Raw genomic sequence first — 20,252 nt, forward strand, 5'->3', positions numbered from 1 at the left:
GCCCTTTGGCCATAGTTCCAAACTGCTCTATGGAATGTTTGAATCAGTTTACAACTTCACCAAGAATGCATTAATGTTTCATTTTCCCCATATCATCTACAACATTCGTCATTTTCCTCCAATCCAATAGGTATGAGGTAGTACCCAGGATTGTTTTGACTAGCATCTCTCCAATCAATAGTGAATTAAAGCATTTAAAAAAATATGGCTATAGGTAGCTTTATTTCATTTGAAAAATTCATATCTTTTGATCATCTATCAATTAGGGAATGGCTCTTACTTTAACAAATTTGACTCAGTTCTCTATATGTTTGAGAAATGAAGACTTTATCATACAAACTTGTGTCAGATTTTTTTTTCACAGTTTTTATTGCTAACTGTATTTCCCTCCATCCTTTTCCTTCCCGTGACACTCTATTTTCTATCTTCTTTCACCTTGTCCCTCCTCAAGTGTTTTGCTCCCGACTGCCTCCTCCCCCAATCTCCCCTCCCTTCTATCATCCCTCCTCTTAATTCTTTGATATTAAATTCATGCAAATAGATGATGTAAAAAAAATTATATATATATATATACATATATGCAAACATATATATTTTACACACGCACACACACGAATAGCTGTGTGATTCTGGGCAAGTCACAGTGTCTAGTTATCTCAAGTGTCTGAGGCCAGATTTGAACTCAGGTCCTCCTGAATCCAGGGCCAGTGCTCTATCCACTTCACCTAGCTGCCCCCTGATAGTTTCTTTTCTTTATTTCCTTTTTTTTGGTGGGGCAATGAGGGTTAAATGACTTGCCCAAGGTCACACAGCTAATCAGTGTCAAGTGTCTGAGGCCAAATTTGAACTCAGGTCCTCTTGAATCCAGGGCTGATGCTTTATCCACTGCGCCACCTAGCTGCCCCAATAGTTTCCTGAAGATGATATCCAGTCTCTTTTTTTGATCATGGCTTTCAGGTAGTCCAATAATTTTCAAATTATCTCTCCTGGATCCATTTTCCATGTCAGTTGTTTTTCCAATGAGATATTTCACATTGCCTTCTGTTTTTTTCATTCTTTTGGTTTTGCTTTATTGCTTCTTGATTTGTCATAAAGTCATTAGCTTCCAATTGCTCAATCCTAATTTTTAATTTTTTTCCAGGGCAATGAGGGTTAAGTGACTTGCCCAGGGTCACACAGCTAGTAAGTGTCAAGTGTTTAAGGCAGGATTTGAACTCAGGTCCTCCTTAATCAAGGGACTGTGCTTTATCCACTGCACCATGTAGCTGCCCCCTCAATCCTATTTTTTTAAGGAATTATTTTCTTCAGAGAGCTTTTGTACCTCCTTTTCCATTTGGCCAATTCAGCTTTTCGAGGCATTCTTTTCCTCATTGGCTTTTTGTACCTCTTTTACCATTTGCCCCAGTCTATTTTTTAAGGTGTTATTTTCTTCAGTATTTCTTTTGTCTCCTTTACCAAGCTATTGAGTTTTTTCATGATTTTCTTGCATCACTCTTATTCCTCTTTCCATTTTTTTCTCTACCTCTCTTACTTTATTTTGAAAGTCCTTTTTGAACACTTCTATGGTCTGAAACCAATTCATATTTTTCTTGGAAGCTTTGGATGTAGGAGCTTTGACTTTGTTATATTCTTCTGGTGTATTTTGATTCTCCTTGTCACCACAGAAACTTTCTAGGGTCAGCATTTTTTTCTTTTTGCTCATTTTCTTGCCTATTTCTTGCCTTTTAACTCTTTGTTAGAGTGGGGCACTGCTTCCAGGGTGGAGGACGCACTGTCCCAAGCTTCAAGGGGTTTGAGCAGCTGTTCTCTGAGATACTTTTAGGAATTTCTAAGTCTTTAGTTCTTCCAATGTGTTATGATTTAAGGAGAGGTATGTTTACTACTCTTCTGGCCTGTGCTCTGATCTGCAAGCAACCACAGGCCTGCTTTTCTGCCCTGGAATTATGAACAGAGAACTGCTCCACCATGGCTGTAAGCTCTTGTGTGCTTGTGCTCCTCCCCCACCTGTTACCATCACCCCAAAATATGACCTGGATCTGAGTATGGGCAAAACAAGAGTCCTGCCTCAGTGCTAGCAAAGAGACCCCTGTAATTTCCTTCTGGCCAACTGTTTGACCCCCTTATTGTCAGTGGGATAAGTTCCACTGCTGATTCAGAGGCTCCTGAGGCCTGTTCCTCAGTCATTGGGGCTGGGTTTGCACTGGGGTTGGATCTGCACTGGCATGGCCTGTGCTGGGCTGTACTCCACTCTCACCCCAGTACAACAGACCTTTCCTGATGACCTTCTAAGTTGTCTTTGGCTGGAAAATGACTTCACCCTGTCCTTTTGTGGGTTCTGCTGCTCCAGGAATTGTCTTATGACATTATCTGAAGTTATTTGGAGGGGTCTTAGGGAGAGTTCAGGCAAGTCACTGCCTCCTCCACCATCTTGGCTTCACCCCTATATCTGGCAAATTTCACCCACAAACTCTTAATTTTCTAAAAAATGACCTGAAAAGACTTATTTAAAAAAATTTTTTTTAAATTTATTTTTATTTTTTTAAGTGAGGCAATTGGGGTTAAGCGACTTACCCAGGGTCACAAGCTAGTAAGTGTTAAGTGTCTGAAGTCGGATTTGAACTCAGGTACTCCTGACTCCAGGACTGGTGCTCTCTCTACTGTGCCACCTAGCTGCCCCATGAAAAGACTTATGGGGGAATCTTTAACCTATAAGGGATCCTTCATAGCACTTTTGTGTGAGTGTGTGTGTACCTAATGAAATTATTTATTTTATATAAAATCTCCCAGTAGACAATCTCTCTCCCAACAGATAATAAAGAGTATGAAGGCAGGGTCATTGGCACATCCAAACTTTGTATTCCCCAATATCTGAAAATACAGGAGGTACTTTAAAAATGTTGAATGATCTTTGCCTTCTCATTCCCTTGTACACAGTAGACACTTAAATGTTCAACTGAAGTGGTCTTCATGTTGACTTCTATTTTGTCTTAGTATACTTCATGTTTCAGTTGCTGATTATGGTATATGGAACTTTGGTTTGATTAAAATGAGTGAATATGGTAAAAGAAAAAAAATAATTAAGAGCCAATTTTAAGTTGTAAGATAACATTTCAAACAAAAAAATTGTTCAAGAAAAGACTGCATAGATATATACTCCCAACTCCACATTACTGAATGTTGTAGGCATCTCAAACTTGGCATTTCCAAAATAGCACTCATTATGTTTTCTTCCAAACCCACTCCTCCTTCCAAACTTCCCTCTTACTATTGAGGGGTTGGTCCACCATCTTCCCAGTTACCCAGGCTCACAATACCAGAGTCACACTTGGGTACCTCAACCTCATACCCAATCAGTTGTCAAATACAGGGTGTCCCCAAAGTCTTTGCATAGTTTTAAGCTTCAGCAGTTGAAAAGCTCTAGCTTTTAACATTTTTAACAACAGTCTCTATTGTTGTTTCTATCACCACATCTCTCCAAAGCTCTTCCTCTCTATTCATACCTTTCCAGTTCAGGTCCTCTCATACCTGCAATGACATCCCTTTTCATCTCTGCCTCCCAAAATTCTTGGCCTCTTTCAAGACTCGGCTCAGAAGCCTGATCTTTCCAGCTGCTAGGACACTCCCTTTAAAAAGTATGTTGCATTCATTTTGTAAGTACTTATATAGTCCCTTACTGACCAAAAGAATGGTAGAAGTACACTTTTTCTGAGCTGGAAGCAAGGACCAAAGGATCATTGGAGGCAGATGACTTAAAGAACAAGGGAAGGCCAGGAAATGTTTTGTTCTCTTTGGAGAGGAGAGAGGGGTAAGCAGTTGTGTACTACTTGTGAGCTGATGACGTGGAAGGAAGCTTTTACCCCACTCTAAATATATTTACTAGATCTCTCTAGTTCATGGACCCACTTGAAGAAGAACTTCTGTTCATTTGAATGGATATCCAGATGTCCTCCATGATGGGATGTGGTGATGTCTTCCTGTCTTCCCTCTCTCCCCCACCTCACTGCTACCTGGCCTCATCACTTCCTGTGGGAGTTTCTTACACAGTTTGAACCACGTTTGTCCATGTCCTTTTAGAAGTTTTTTTTTGGTCTCCAGATTGTACAAAAATTAATTATTAACAACTATAACTAACCTGGAAAAATTATATAAAATTAGATTTATGAAAAATTATGATTATATGAAAAATGATAAATTTAGAAAAATTATAATTGGGCCGTAAGTCCCTTCATGGTCGCCATTCAAATGTGAAATATTTTTGACTTGACTGGGCCTAATTTGGGGGCTGAAGCTGACTGGAGGACTAAACTGGGACTTATGACTATTTGGCTATCTGACTTCCTTAATTTAATATGGGCCGTTTATAAAGTTCCACCACATTGCTCCCAAACTGATAAACTAAAGATTAAGAAGCCTCTTAACCAAATAATCAAAGCAGAGTTTATTTATGAGATACTATTTCAAATTAGGAATACAGGGAAATAAAGTGTACAACCTGACTGCTTTCCTGTGGTCTCTTTCCACTGCAATTCGAATTTCTTGAATACAATCAGGGCCTTAGCCGCCTCTGGCCTCAGGGCACACTACACTTTCCCTGATTTGTATTAAGGCCTATAACCTTGTCAGACCCGGCTCTAGTCTCCAATCTTTTCCAAACCGAACTCTGCTCCATCCTGAGCTCTAGTCCCTCTCTCTAGTCCGTCCTCGAGTCTCCTTCTCTCGCTCCTTTAGTCAGCCCCCCTCCTCTAACTCCCAGGTCTATATATACCTTTTCTTCTCTCCACTCAAATCTTGGGGCTTCCTTCGCCCCCACAGACCAAGCTAATCCGCCAGCCAGAGCTGCAGCTGGTGGTGGTGGGGGGTGGTGGTGGTGGTGAATGCCCACTTCACGTGCCTCAGAACAGGCTATCTTTCAGATAGCTCCGCTCAGGTCGGGGAGCTGGGGGCTTTCCCCCCAGCTGTCTAACCTGGGGTCTTGTATAGCCCACGGGGCTTTTTCTGCTCAGCTGAAGCTGAGGAGGAGGGGGAGAGACCCTGAGGGCCTAAGGCTTTCTAATCTCAGCCTAAAGGTAGGGTCCCCAAATCAAAATAAATTTCCACAAGATAAAGATAAGCTGATTTTTGTTGCATTCTATTGCAAGGGAGAGAGGGTCAAAAGGGAATCTTGAAACCATTACCGTACACTTAACTTATTACAGAAGCCTGTAATAAGCTCCTTTTCTGACTACACACAAAAGGGGTTCACTTAAATATATTCATGTTGTTTTCCCTGCCAGAACATAAGCTTCTTGTGGGCAGAGTGTTTCCCTTTTGTCTTTGTATGTCTATGTGCTTAGCACATAGTACAGTGCTTAGCAACTAGTATGGCCTAAATAAATGCTAATGCATTAAGCTTTATGCTACAGAGGATAATAATAATAATAAAAAAAAAGGAATTAAGAAACCATCTAGAGGGGGGGGCAGCTAGGTGGCGCAGTAGATAAAGCACTGGCCCTGGATTCAGGAGGACCTGAGTTCAAATCCAGCCTCAGACACTTGGCACTAACTAGCTGTGTGACCCTGGGGAAGTCACTTAACCCTTGTTCCTCATCTCCCCCCCCCCCCCACACACATACACACAAAGACTTCAAGAAACCATTTAGAGGAGGTGGAAGTTACAGTTAATACTGGGGATCAGGAAAGTCTACATGGAGTGGGTACCATTTATGTGTGGCCATGGATGGTGAGTACAATTTTGACAGATGAAGCAGAGATATGGCATTATAGGTAAGAAAATAGCACAAACAATAGTATAGAGGCAGGAAAGCATGGTATACGTTTAGAAGGAAACAAAGTCATAGTTTTACTTCAGGGAAGGAAATGCTTAGGGTACTAGGATGAAATAAAGTTGGAAACAGAGTTTGGGGCTTTTGAGTGCCAGAATAACACATCTGAACTTCATTCTACAGGCAATGGGTAGAAACACTTGAGCAAGAGGGATGACTGTGGCTTTTCTTTTAGAAGACATGTAGTGTGTGCAGGATGCACTGGAAGAGAGACTGGAAGTGGAAAAGTCAGTAAGGATACTATTATAATTGAAAAGGTGAGAAGAAATGACAGACACAAATTGGGGCTGGGCTGGGGGAGGTGATGGGAATGGACAGGAAAAAAATAAAGCATTTAGAGATGGAGGAGAACAACAACAACAAAAAATCAGCTATTCCCCAACTCCCTCATTTTACATATGAGTAAACTGGTCCAAAAAGGTGAAGAGCCTTGTCTCCAGTCACACAGGTGAGTAAGAAGTGAAGACTAGATGACAATGTAGGTTTTCAAACCACAAGTTCAGCACTCTTTTTACTATACCACATTTTAAGGTGCACTTTAAGGAAGACTGAGAAAAGAGCACAAGACTAGGGAGTCACTAGCGACTTTGATGTATAAAGAAGTCACTTCAAAGGATTAAGGAATATGAAAATTGAGAAAAGGGGCATAGACTAAATGATCCTTTTAAATTTGGAGGTGAAGGGAAAGGAGAGAGGGAGGGTGCTTGACTTTATCTATCATATATGTATATACAGCTCTCAAGAAAAATCTAGTAGAGACTAATTGGTTCTAGCACCAACTTTTGAGACTCCATTAATATCCTTACCTAGCACTCTGTATCTCTCATGTACTTATTATTTTGTATGATAGTTATTAGTCTATGTGTCCTATCCCATTATTGCACTTTGAGCTCTATCTTATTCAATCATTGCTGAACTGAATTAGTGAGTATTAGTGGAAAGCCCACAAAAAGCAATTTGCTTTGTGACTCTTGCCAGAGTCTAGGTTTAGTACCATTTTCATAGGGATAGCACTCTATGGCTCAGAGGAGTCTTTCTTCCAAATTCAAGTGTGATGGGAATTTTGGTAGAGCTGAAGAGAGTCAGACACATTTTCACCAGGACATCCATGAAAAAAATCTATTTTATTGCATTATTAGGATTATATGAACAATTCTTTGTTTGTTTGTTTTTTTAGTGAGGCAATTGGGGTTAAGTGACTTGCCCAGGGTCATACAGCTAGTAAGTGTTAAGTGTCTGAGGCCAGATTTGAACTCAGGTACTCCTGACTCCAGGGCCAGTGCTTTATCCACTGCGCCACCTTAGCTGCCCCTTTGAACAATTCTTTTAACTGTTTTAGGATAAAAAAAGCTGACCATATATTCAGAAATACACTGTTGCCAGAATTAATATAACCAAGTTACAGTGGTAATATTTACTACCTATAATGTTCTGTTTTTACAATCAAAAAAGAAGAAATTATGTGCATAAATTATTTAACAAATTTTTTTTTTGCTTAGTAGAAAGGTGATTTCAACTACGAATTACAATTTCACAAGAACCAATTTAATCCCATTTTACACAAGGCCTAGTACAGGGATGGAATGTTTGATATGGCACTTTAAAATATTAGGTATCTACCAGGGGTTATATGGTAAGCAAAACAAACAATCAGGGCTTTTCTTACATACCCTCCACCTTTGGGCTGTGGTCTGATGATTAAGAAAAAAACCATTCTAATATCCTGCCTTTCACATCTTGAAGGTATATATTTTTTCCTTCTGTTTCTTCTTCCCTTTGAGACAAGGCCTTGTTTTGCATACTTGTCCAAGATTTTGTAGGTTTTCTGTGTGTTAAATGTATAAAGACTTCCCTCCAAATCTTAATTTTTTCTTCTCTGCACATTTCAAATTTTATGGTAAGAATTTTCACCAGTATTTCAAAAATACAAATTGGCATGTTCTTGCATGCATGAGTTTTATATACAATACTTCTATTTTAAAATTTTGCTATAAAAGACATGAATGAGGAAACCTTGGAAAAGGGATAACATCTTTGATGTTGTCAACTCCCAAGATGCACTGTAGATACCGTTCAAATCCCATCCCAAAGCCTCCATGTGGAACAGAACCAAACCGACGAAGATCCAAATACCTGTTTTTGAAACAACAGAGAATTATCATCTATAAATGCTTCATAATATCAGCTGTTATGATTTAGCACCTCATATTTTGAAAAATTTTTGCAATCATCTGTTATTCTTCATACTATTGTGGTAGATGAGTTTTTTCTTCCAAATAGACAGATGAAAGAAACAGAGGTTGCCCAGACAAACACCAGCAGATCCTTCCACCCACCATCCAGGTTTTTACTCTAGCCATTTCAACACCCTTTTCCATTCTAAGGTATTTACACACCAGAATTTTGTGGCAGGAGATGAAAAGATTTTCAAATTACTTTTCTCTTAAATTAATTCCCTTATTAGACTTGGGAATACTTGTAATAATATTCTTTTCATCTCCAAGGTCACATAGTTCAATGCTGAAATGAGTACAAAAGAAGTTGGCTAATATACTGCAGAGGTATTATATTTTACAAGGGTGCGATGAATCCTGCAGGGCTGTCGAGAGATCACCTCTCAGTACTATCTCACAATTCTCTGCTCAAAAGCGGAATGTAAGCAAAGAATCACTTTTGGAAACTGGCAGTCTATGAAACCAGAGAATGATTCTCCACAGGAGAATTCCAAGTATAAAATGCAACTTTGGCTTTGTCCCGGGGTCTGCTTCCAGCTACTCTATGGGGTTCACTGAATACATGAATGGGTTAATTGCCCAAGTGCAGAGGGGAGACATTATTTTCCTATGAAAATCCTGAGAATGGATAGCCCCAGTAGACAGCTTACTCTCCAGTACACAAGCCACAGAATAGAATTAATATGCTTTTTTAAAGAGGAGCATTCACCTAAAGTCATAATCTGATGGCTCATCATGAAGCAGAGGTAATCTTGGGCTTTCAAAGGCTATGCCAGTAGAGTTACAAGCTTTGCTAGGTCTTGTCAAGCTTGAAAGACCTGCTGACGAACTGATCATCTCTGTCCAAGGCCTGCCTACCCACAGTGATGCAGGGAGGGTCATCACCAGAGAGGTGGCCACCAAATGAAAATATTTTTTGGCCACAACTAGTCAAGATGGTCTGCTAACATCTATGGGGGCTGCAGTCTGCATCTCTGGAGGGAGTACCCAAACCAAAGAAATTATAGGTCCCTGAAGCACTAGAGTATGACAGGGCTAAGAAGATAATGCACACAACATAAGGAGGGAATTCTGACATAAAATATAAGCTTCAAGTATTGAGTAATGGAACTTTGGGCACAAATAGGCAAAACTGAAGGTTCTAAAGTTCATTCAGACACTACAGTTAGCGGACATTAGCTTCTTCAGGGTGAGGACTGGGTCCTATTCTTCATATTTCTTCTTGGTAACTCTCACAGAAGTGACAAATAAAAATGAAAACGACTGGTTTAAAATGATTTCAATTAAAGTACTCCTCCCTTTCTGCAACAAATGGCATACTACAAAAGTGGAGAGTGCCATATTAGTAGTTTCAATGATGCTATTAGGTGGTTTTGCTTAACCATCTTGGGGGAATATAACTCACTGTGAAATATCTGTTGTGTCAAAATTAAAATGAACCATTAAAAAGAAGGCATTTTGTTCTCATATTCAGCACTAAGCCCATGCTCAATTTTGGTTGAATAGAAGGACAAACTTCATCACAAGCAGAGCTGTGCCAAAGTAGAAGGGCTACATTGTGAGTTCTTTAAGCAGATGAACACATATGAGCATTTGTTAGAAAGGATATAGAAGGGATTCTTGTTCAAGTACAAGCTTCTGAGGTCCCTTAATGCTAAGAGTTTACATGTCTATAAATAACTAGCAAAAATATAATTTTTGAAATACTAACAATGAATCACAAATGAAGTGAGAAGCTAGTTTAGGTAACATCACTGGAAAGTGGATGCCCATTTACCAAGGTAAGATTTAAACAGTGCAGCCACCTCTCTCCTGCAGCCCAATTTGTTCATTTAAGAAGGCTTTCCTCATGTTGAGCCCAAGGGCAATGAGCTATGTGGTGATTGAATTGACCTCGAGTTTAATAAGCCTGGATGACAGGACATATTCTGGTTTAGTGAAGAAAATGAGATGAATTGCAAAGAGCATACATAAGCAGCCACCCACAAAGAGTTGGCTAGAAGACATGAGACAGCCATCTAAGATCCGAGCTTGGCAGAATGTAGAAGCAGTTCCCATTGTCTACTGCTCCCACACTGCCTTAGCTTGACAAGACTCAAACTGTCACTTTCCCAGGAGGCTAAAACATGCCAATCATTTTACGCAAATATCTATTCTTTGGAATCCTGAGTCAGAAGAATGATGCAGGAAGGAGATTTTTGTTTTCCTTGCCTCTGACAAACAGAAAATACATTTCTGAGACAAAACAAAAGTTGTTTTCTGAATTTATAGCTGATTATCAGTTGTCATGTTCTTTTCCAGGGTAGCCAGATTATAGAAGTGATGCTGTGAAATTTGTGAAACCAGTCCCAAATTTCATTTGCATATGGCAGGCCTAAGAATGGGGAAGTGAGTAAATTCTTAGACATCTGGACTGGCTACTCCAGTTTTGGTGGAACAACAGCTAAACTAAAATCTGGTCAGAGAACATTTACAATCAGATAATAAATGCTAATACTTGGAAATATTAATGGTTTGCAATTTCAATTGAGAATGGAAAATCATCTAAATAATCCAAATAGATTATGAAAATGGTAAACTTACTTGTCCAATAATGCAAATTGTCTTATATAGAACTTTATCTATGAATAGTTAAGGTCTTTACGGATAAAAAATATCATGAGATGAAGGAAACTAGTTTGCTTAAAGGGGAACAATATGTAAGGCTAAAGACAATGAACAGAATGACTATTTTTTGTTCTTATTGTTTTTGCAGGGCAATGAGGGTTAAGTGACTTGTCCAGGGTCACACAGCAAGTAAGTGTCTGAGGCTGTATTTGAATTCAGGTCCTCCTGAATCCAGGGCTGGTTGCTTTATCCACTGTGCCACCTAGCTGCCCCAGAATGACTATTACTGCAAGGTTGGGGTAGAGTGGTATGGTGGAAATAATATAGTCTTTTAAATAAGAAGACTTAGATTCTTGGGGTTTGCTACTGACTACCTGTGAGACTTTGGGCAAGACACTTAAACCTTTCTCAGCCTCATTTTTCTAATTTGTGAAATGAGATTTAAGGGGGATAATCTAGATGATCGATAATGACCACTGTCCTATAATTGCATGGCTACAGTGGAGAGTGGACTATGGATTCAGAATCCTATCTTAACCCTAGTTTATTCTCATCTCTAGAACCCTGTTCTTCCCTGGATCAAGGGTAGTAACATCATTTGTTCCTGTCCTTTCATGCACAGGAACATCGGAAGAATTCAAGAGATTGTTGATAAACTAAATTCTGAAAGAATTATATAAATTTATGAAGAATATTTTGCATTTATTTACATTATTTGAAGGGAAGAATTGTTATACCAGAGTCAGAACTAGTGACAAGGAAATATTTTTTCCTGAGATACCTCAGTACTATGGAGTTAATTAGTTTAAACCTAAACTTGGAAACAAATACCTCCTGATATCTACAGTCAGTGAAAAATAACTTCTAAAGAATTCATTCATCAAAAGACATATTATGCACCTAGTAGGAGGTGATGGGGGTGGGGGCAGGATACAAAGTTTGGATCAGACAGGGTCCCTGACCTCATGTAGCTTACAACCCAGGAGAGGGATGAGACGTCAACACAGATAATTATAATGAACAATATTACATAAGAACATCCGAGAGATGTTGGGTTATTACTTAGTTGGGCAAGAATTTAAAAAGTAAAGAAGGGAAGGGAAGATGTTCTAGGAAAAGGGAATATTTTGAGCAAATGCAAGAAAGTGGGAAAATACAGTGTTATGTTTGAAAGGCAAAAAGTAGTTCAGCTGGGCAAAGCAAAGAGTGTGTGGGAAAAGAGTAATATGAAGTAAAGTGGGTAAGACGGGTGCTTAATTATGGAAGGCCTGTATTCCAAGTATGTAATAGGGAACCAATGAAAGTTTTCTAACAATTAGCAGCACATTCTTACCATTGGTAGGTATCTGCCAGTCCTAGTCTGTAAAAGAAAAGAAAAATAATACTTTTAGGGAATGATCAATTCATTAATCAACAACTATTTATCAATTGATCTCTGTGCTCCAATGGGATCCAATGGAGGTCTTAAAATGAAATTCTAGCTGGGGCAGAGTGCTGAGAGGAAAAGTGCTGGATTTGGGGTCACAGGAGGCCAAGCTCCAGACACTATACTCCAATCTTCAGGGAAGTGGGAGTAGGCTATGTCACCTCTGTGTAAAACACACAGCAAACTTTAAAAAGCTACATAAATGCCAGAGAATTTTAATAAGTTGCAGAAAAATTGTTCAGCTGATGAGTAGGGGCAATTTCTACATAGGAAGTTCTTTCCACTGATGAAATGACAGATCTAGACCAAAAAATTAAAAAAAAAAAAAAAACAAGACCAGATCCTTTGGAATCTGTTGTCCCAGACACAAGTCAGAAGGAAAAAAAAATTCTTGTAGGAATAATTATATGAATCTAAAATTTAAAATATCATAAGAATAGCACTATATAAATAGCATCAAATAATGAAGTTTAAAAAGTATCATCATTAGAAAAAATTAGCATATCTATCCTGTTTATATGATTATGGCATAAACAAATCATATTCAATACTTTACTAAATAGATACAACAATGGAAAGAAAAGTCTTAACTGTGTTAGGAGGAGATAGATACAGAGAAGAACTTTAGACTTTTATGATTTAACACAGGGAACATATTCAATATGGGACAAAGTCCAGGAGAAATATAAAAATTCAATCTCATTATGAAAGGTAAGATTTATGCTTTCCTTCATTATGTCATTAAGAAAGGTCTCCTGGGGGGCAGCTAGGTGGTGAAGTGGATAGAGCACTGGCCCTGGATTCAGGAGGTCCTGAGTTCAAATCTGGCCTCAGACACTTGACACTTACTAGCTGTGTGGCCCTGGGCAAGTCACTTAACTCCAACTGCCTCACTAAAAAACAAAACAAAACAAAACAAAAACAAAAACAAATCGGGGGCAACTAGATGGCGCAGTGGATAGAGCACTGGCCCTGGAGTACCTGAGTTCAAATCCAGCCTCAGACACTTAACACTTACTAGCTGTGTGCCCCTGGGCAAGTAACTTAACCTCCATTGTCCTGCAAAAATAAAATAAAATCAACCAATGGCTAATCCATTTTATTGATTTTTTTTCCCATAAAACAACTCCTACTTTTATTTATTAGCTCAGTGGCTTTTTTTTTTTTAACTTTCCATTTTATTAAGCTCTGCTTTGATTTTTCAGGATTTCTATTTTCAGTGTTTAAGTGACTAAATTTTTTTCTATTTTTTTTTTTAGTTGCATATCCAATTTATTGATCCACACTTTCTTTTGTTGATGTAAACATTTACAGATATAAATTTTCTCCTAATTACTGCTTTGGTTGCATCCCACAAATTTTGCTATGTTATCTCATTTTTGTTATTATCTTTAATGAAATTACTGACGGTTTCTATGATTTGTCCTTTCACCCACTCATTCTTTAGGATTAGATTATTTCATTTCCAATTAATTTTTAATCTTTGCTTCCAAGACCTTTTATTGAATATAATTTTTGTGGAATTATGGTCCAAAAAGAGTGCATTAAAAATTTTGCTTTTCTGCATTTATTTGTGATGTTTTTATGCCTTAATACATGGTTAATTTTTGTGAAAGCATTATATAAAACTAAGTAAAAGGTAGTAAAAAGGGGTAGCAATCATGTTTTCAGACAAAAAACAAAAGCAAAAATACATCTAATGCAAAGAGATAATCAATCTACTCACATTCAATTTTTTTCCAGAGGCCTATTACTAACTTTTCTAAAATTCCATTCATCTTCTTAATATCTTTCTTATTTACTTTATGGTTAAACTTATCTAATTCTGGGAGGGGTAAAATGAAGTCCCCTATTAGTAGTTTTACTGTAATTCATTTAACTTTTAAGAATTTGGATGCTATACAATTTGATATATACACACACATACAGGAAGATAAGTTCAAATCTGACCTGAGATACTTACTACCTGTGTGACTTTGAGAAAATCACTTAATCCTATTTGCCTGTTTTCTCATTTATAAAATGAGCCACAGAACAAAATGGCAAAGCACTTCAGTATCTTTGCCAAGAAAACGCCAAAACGGAGTCATGAAGAATCTGACACAACTGAATGACAACTGCACTGATATTATTTCATTGTCTGTGATAACATTTTTTTTCCGGTGGGGCAATGAGGATTAAGTGACTTGCCCAGGGTCACACAGCTAGTAAGTGTTAAGTGTCTGAGGCTGGATTTGAACTCAGGTACTCCTGACTCCAGGGCTGGCGCTCTATCCACTGCGCCACCTATCTACCCCCAAGATGGATTTCTATACTCAGCTGTGTTTTTGTGTGTGTATATATGTGTATATATACATATCTAAATACACATACATATGTATACATACACACTTCCCACTTTGAACTAGTTCTGATGAAAGTGGAGTTCAAGTGTTGTCTACTTGCCCTATTTTCCCTTCCACAGTAAAAACTCTTCCTTCTGCTCCCTTTTTATTTGAGATAATTTTCTCTATTCTTCTTCTTCCCCCTTTCACCAGTACATCTATCTTTCACAGTCTTCCATTTTTGTGTATGTGTGTGATCATCCCAATATAACAGATTCTTACCCATTCCCTCTATCTAGGTAGATTGCCTTGAACAATGATAAAATTCTTGGGACTTACATGTATCATCTCCCCATTTGCTAATGCAAAGTTTTACCTTATTAAATTCCTCATGACTTCTTAACCATGTTTACCTTTTTATAATTTTTTCAAGTCTTGTGTTTGAATATCAAATTTCCTATTCAGCCCTGGTGTTTTCTTGAGGAAATCCTGGAAGTCCTCTATTTCATTAAATGCTCACTTTTTCCTTTATAGAATTATACTCAGTTTTTGTTTTGTTTTGTTTTTGAGGGGCAGCCAGTAAGCGTTGAGTGTCTGAGGCTGGATTTGAACTCAGGTCTTCCTGAATCCAGGGCCGGTGCTTTAACCACTGTGCCACCTAGCTGCCCCGAATTATACTCAGTTTTGCTAGGTGGGTCATTCTTTTTTTTTTTTTTGGAGGTGAGGCAATTGGGGTTAAGTGACTTGCTCAGGGTCACACAGCTAGTAAGTGTCAAGTGTCTGACGCCAGATTTGAACTCAGGTCCTCCTGAATCCAGGGCCAGTGCTCTATCCACTGTGCCACCTAGCTGCCCCTAGGTGGGTTATTCTTGATTTTAATCCTAGCTCCTTTGTCTTCCAGAATGTCATATTCCAATCCCTGCACTCCTTTATAATGGTAGCTGCTAAATCTTGTGTTATCCCGACTTGTGGTTCCATGGTATATGAATGGTTTCTTTCTGGTTGCTTGCAGTATTTTCTCTGATCTGGGAGCACTGGAATTTGGCTACAATATATCTGGGAGTTTTCATGTTGAGATCTCTTATAAAAGGTGACATATATTTTTAAAATTTCTATTTTGGGGGCAGCTAGGTGGCGCAGTGGATAAAGCACCGGCCCTGGATTCAGGAGTACCTGAGTTCAAATCTGGCCTCAGATACTTGACACTTACTAGCTGTGAGACCCTAGGCAAGTCACTTAAACCCCATTGCCCCGCAAAAAACAACAACAACAACAACAAAAAAAAACCAAAGCAAAATTTCTATTTTGCCCTCTGGATCAAAGATATCTGAGTAGCTTTATAATTTCTTGAAATAGGATATCTAAGGTCTTTTTTTTATCACGTTTTTCAGATTGTCTGATAATTATTTTACTTATTTACTTATCTATCTATTTATTTATTTTGCGAGGCAATTGGGGTTAAGTGACTTGCCCAGGGTCACACATCTTGTAAGTGTTAAGTGTCTGAGGCTGGATTTGAATTCAGGTCCTCCTGACTCCAGGGCTGGTGCTCTATCCACTGTGCCATCTAGCTGCCCCTGATAATTCTTAAATGTTCTCTCCTCAATCTATTTTCCAGGTCAGTTGTTTTTTTTGATGGGATATTCCACACTTCTACTTTTCCATTTTTTATTGTTTCTTAATTTCTTATGGAGCAATTAACTTCTACTTGACCAATTTTAATCTTTAAGGAATTATTTTCTTCAGTGAAGTTTTGTACTTTTTTCCATTTTGCCAATTCTGCTTCTTAAGAAGTTATTTTTTTCAGTATTTTTTTGGAGCTCTTTAACCAAGATGTAAATTTTCTTTTAATAATTTGCTTGTGATGCTTTCATTTCCTTTCCCAGTACTGCCATTATTTGATTTAAAAAATAATTTAATATTAATTTTTTTAAATTTCAATCCCTCCTCCATTTATAGAGAAGGCAAGAAATATGATACCCATTATACATGTGAAGTCATGCAAAACATTTGTATATTTGCCATATTGCAATCCGCCCCCACACACTCCAAAGTAAGAAAAATAAAGTGACAAAAAATAAGCTTTCAATCTGCACTCTGAGTTCAACAGTTCTCACTCTAGAAAGACTTATTTAAATTTTTTGTTGTTGTTTTAAAAAATCTCTTTAGGTATTCTAGAAATTCTTATTGAACTTGCAGCCAATCAGCATTCTTCCTTCAGGAAGAACTGATATTGATGGAACAGACTGAAGCATACTATTTTTCTCTTTCTTTTATTTTTTTCTTTTAATCAAGTTTTCTTGTACAAAACGACAAATATGGTAATGTTTTACATAATCATACATGTATAACCCATATCTGATTGCTTGTCGCCTCAGGGAGGGGAGGGAGGGAAAGAGGGATAAAAATTGGAACCCAAAACTATAAATAAAAATGTTTTTTACAAAAAAAAAAGGTCTGAGCTTGTAGATGAGTCCTCTGTGTAGCCACATGATTCTGAAATGTAAGACTTGATTGTAAAAATTATTTATTTTAATAGAGCAAAATACCATTTTAAAGGTTATCCTTTACAATTAAAGTTAAAATCATACAAAGTTCCTTGAAAAGAATGGTTGACTGGAAGCAGTAGGTCCTATTTCCTAGTCAAACTCTCCTCTCTGGGTTACTGTCACATTGTGCACTTTTGCTGCGTCTCCTAAATGTCTGGTCATTACTTTTCAGGCTCTTTTGAAGGACCATCATTCATGGTATACCTACTAACTATGGGTTTATTCCGTAGTAGGATTCCATTTTTTAAATAAAAACTTACCACTTTTTCTTCCAAATTACTTATTCTCTTTTTAATGCTGTCACTCTAGATCTTTTATTTCATTGCTTTATTTCTCTGTATTGGGTAGTTATGGAGACCTTGGGGACAATCCATTTTTTCCTTTGAATCTCTGTTTACAAAAATTGTAGAGTTATTTCTCTGGATTCGCAGTATTTTTTATTGGTGTTTTCTTTGATTTACTCATCTCTCCAGTTTTGGCAATCCAGGCTCACTCAGGCTTTTGCTGTGCTTTTTTTTGTGGGGGGAGGTTGGGGTTAGGGGTATGTGTGGCAGAAATTGGCCTTGGTTAGTGTCACCCTGGTTCCCATAGGTTCCTTTGCTGACTTCTACCTCTTGGGGTTAGGGTTTCATTGGGTCTTTGAGCTTTAGAATCATGGCTCTTTCTGGTGTCTCAGGTTAGAGCATTAAGGACCTCAGAGCCTGTGGGCTGAGGCTGACTGAATTTGTCTTGGTCTGAGACAAAGACAATGCAATGGCTAGCATTTTGTTGGTCACTGTGTTGTTATCTTGTCTGTTTGTCTTGAAAAATCAGCATGATATAGTAGGAAGAATGCTGAACTTGGAATCCAAAGGCCTTGGTTCAAGTCTCAGCTTTTCAACATACATACATGTATGTATATGCATATGTGTACACACACACACACACACACAACTTGAAATGCTGTTTTTCCTCACAGTAAATGACTGTTTCCTATTGCTCGTACCCACTGGTCCTAATTCCATACTTCATCAACAAGCAGAATAAGTCCAATTCTGTTATATGACAAACTTTAAATATTTGATGACAGCTATCATATACTCTTCTTCTCTTTAGCCCCACCAAGCATTTTCTTTTCTAAATTGAATATGCCTAGTCTTTCAAAAAGGTAGCAACCCTAATGGAGAATGGACCTCAAAGAGAATAAGGAAGTACTTATAGAATTTTTATTGAGAATTAGAATTCATAGGGTTATCATTGAAAAGAACCTTTGGGGGCAGCTAGGTGACGCAGTGGATAGAGCACCGGCCCTGAAGTCAGGAGTACCTGGGTTCAAATCCGGCCTCAGACACTTAACACTTACTAGCTGTGTGACCCTGGGCAGGTCACTTAACCCCAATTGCCTCACTAAAAAAAAAAAAAGAAAAAAAAAAGAAATGAACCTTTGACTGGCTTCTTTCTCAGAGGAGGAAATTAAGACCAAGAAAAACTTACTTAAGGTTAAGGTCACAATACTAGCAAGTGGTAGAGCCAAGACTCAAAGCCAGGTCTTGTGACTCTAAATAAGAGGTTATCTACTTTTTTTTTGTATCATGTAACCCATTACCAGTCTCTTGAAACCTACGGATAGTTTCTTTTCTTTTCTTTTTTTTTTTTTAGTGAGGCAATTGGGGTTAAGTGACTTGCCCAGGGTCACACAGCTAGCAAGTGTTAAGTGTCTGAGGCCAGATTTGAATTCAGGTACTCCTGACTCCAGGGCCGGTGCTCTATCCACTGCGCCACCTAGCTGCCCCTGGATAGTTTCTTAGAATTACAGAAATGCTAAATTTCTGTTAGAGTTTACTGAAAAGAAAGATATAAATTTTCTCCCTTTCAGGTACAGAGACTCTTTGGAGGGTCATGAATTCCAGGTTAAACTCCTGCTCTCAATCTGATACTGTTTCTATTAACTATATCATACTCCAAGCTATGACTCAGAAAAAGTTTTAGCAACACTTGCCAACACATTCCAATTCTTTCTTCATGTTGGTACAGTGTTGAATTGCAGAAGGAAGCAATGCAACATTTTTTTTTTTCAGGGCAATGAGCGTTAAGTGACTTGCCCAGGGTCACACAGCTAGTATATGTCAAGTGTCTGAAGCCGGATTTGAAGTCAAGTCCTCCTGAATCCAGGGGCTGGTGTTTTATCCACTTCGCCACCTAGCTGCCCTGAAACATTTTTTTTTTAATTAAAAACTGGGGGCGGCTAGGTGGCGCAGTGGATAAAGCACCGGCCCTGGATTCAGGAGTACCTGAGTTCAAATCCGGCCTCAGACACTTGACACTTACTAGCTGTGTGACCCTGGGCAAGTCACTTAACCCCCATTGCCCCGCAAAAACAAAACAAAACAAACAAAACAAAACCCCAAACAAAAAACTAATAAGAATACGGTACAGTCTCTTTAGGAATATATGGAAAATATGCAAATTACATACAAATCACAGGCAAACAAACTTGTATGAAAAACCAGGTGTGACCCTTGAGGAAAATCTTGATAAACACCACTCCCTTGAAAGAATATGTGATCCAGTTAACACTACTGGTCCTGATTCTTGGATTATGGTTTTTGCTGTTTTTGACAAGTTAAAGTAAAAGGGTTCTTCATACCTCGCTAAGCGTTGCTGCAGTAGATGGAACCGTTCCTCTCTCAGGCTTCCTCCAAAGAGTTCTCCAACTCCAGGTACTAAAAGATCAACAGCAGCGACCTGAGAAGCGGAAGAAAGCCATGGATGATGTCAAGCTATAGTCACGAACTATCATTACTGTCAGTCTGCAGGACTGTGGGCCTGCTTGATTACTTATTTTGAATCTATTAATGCTCTCCATGAACCCTCAACCTTGGACGAGCAAGAAGTACTTAACCTCCTTCAGTTTCAAGGCATTTTAAAATTTGTCATAGGGTCAGGAGGATATTTTGAAACTGACTGTAAAGGCACTTTCAAAATTAATGAGCAGTTATATACAACAAGTAATAAATCCAGAGTCCACAAAACAACGAGTCTGAGACCATATTTCTTGTCATCATAAAAACCACAGAAACCTTAGAAATCAGGTAGATCAATGCTCTCATTTTACAGATGAATTAAACGAAGCCCCCAAAAGGTTAAGCAAGTGAGCTAAGGCAGCTATTAAGTAAAAGATCTAGGAAAAGATTAGGGCACTGAATAGAAAAAGCACAGGACTTGTAGTCGGAGGATGCGGAATCGAATCTCAGATCTCATACTTAATGATTTGAAGAGCTTTGGACAAGTGACAACTTCTCAGTGCTTCA

The 20,252-nt window shown here is 38.3% G+C and overlaps 1 protein-coding gene across 1 annotated transcript in view; it reads right to left on the bottom strand.

Moving 5' to 3' along the window:
* Positions 1 to 5,617: 5,617 nt before the first annotated feature.
* The window catches only part of NARS2 (asparaginyl-tRNA synthetase 2, mitochondrial), a 149,811-nt gene continuing 135,176 nt past the window's right edge, over positions 5,618 to 20,252 (bottom strand). Inside the window, exons 12-14 of the mRNA XM_043995292.1 lie at positions 19,589 to 19,686; positions 11,997 to 12,023; positions 5,618 to 7,955 (exon numbers count right to left, since the gene is read on the bottom strand). Of these exons, the coding sequence (XP_043851227.1) occupies positions 7,811 to 7,955; positions 11,997 to 12,023; positions 19,589 to 19,686 (270 nt within the window). The 3' untranslated portion in view covers positions 5,618 to 7,810. The remainder of the gene's footprint in view (positions 7,956 to 11,996; positions 12,024 to 19,588; positions 19,687 to 20,252) is intronic.

This window comes from Dromiciops gliroides, chromosome 3 (genome assembly GCF_019393635.1).
Source record: "Dromiciops gliroides isolate mDroGli1 chromosome 3, mDroGli1.pri, whole genome shotgun sequence".
Lineage (NCBI taxonomy): Eukaryota > Metazoa > Chordata > Mammalia > Microbiotheria > Microbiotheriidae > Dromiciops > Dromiciops gliroides.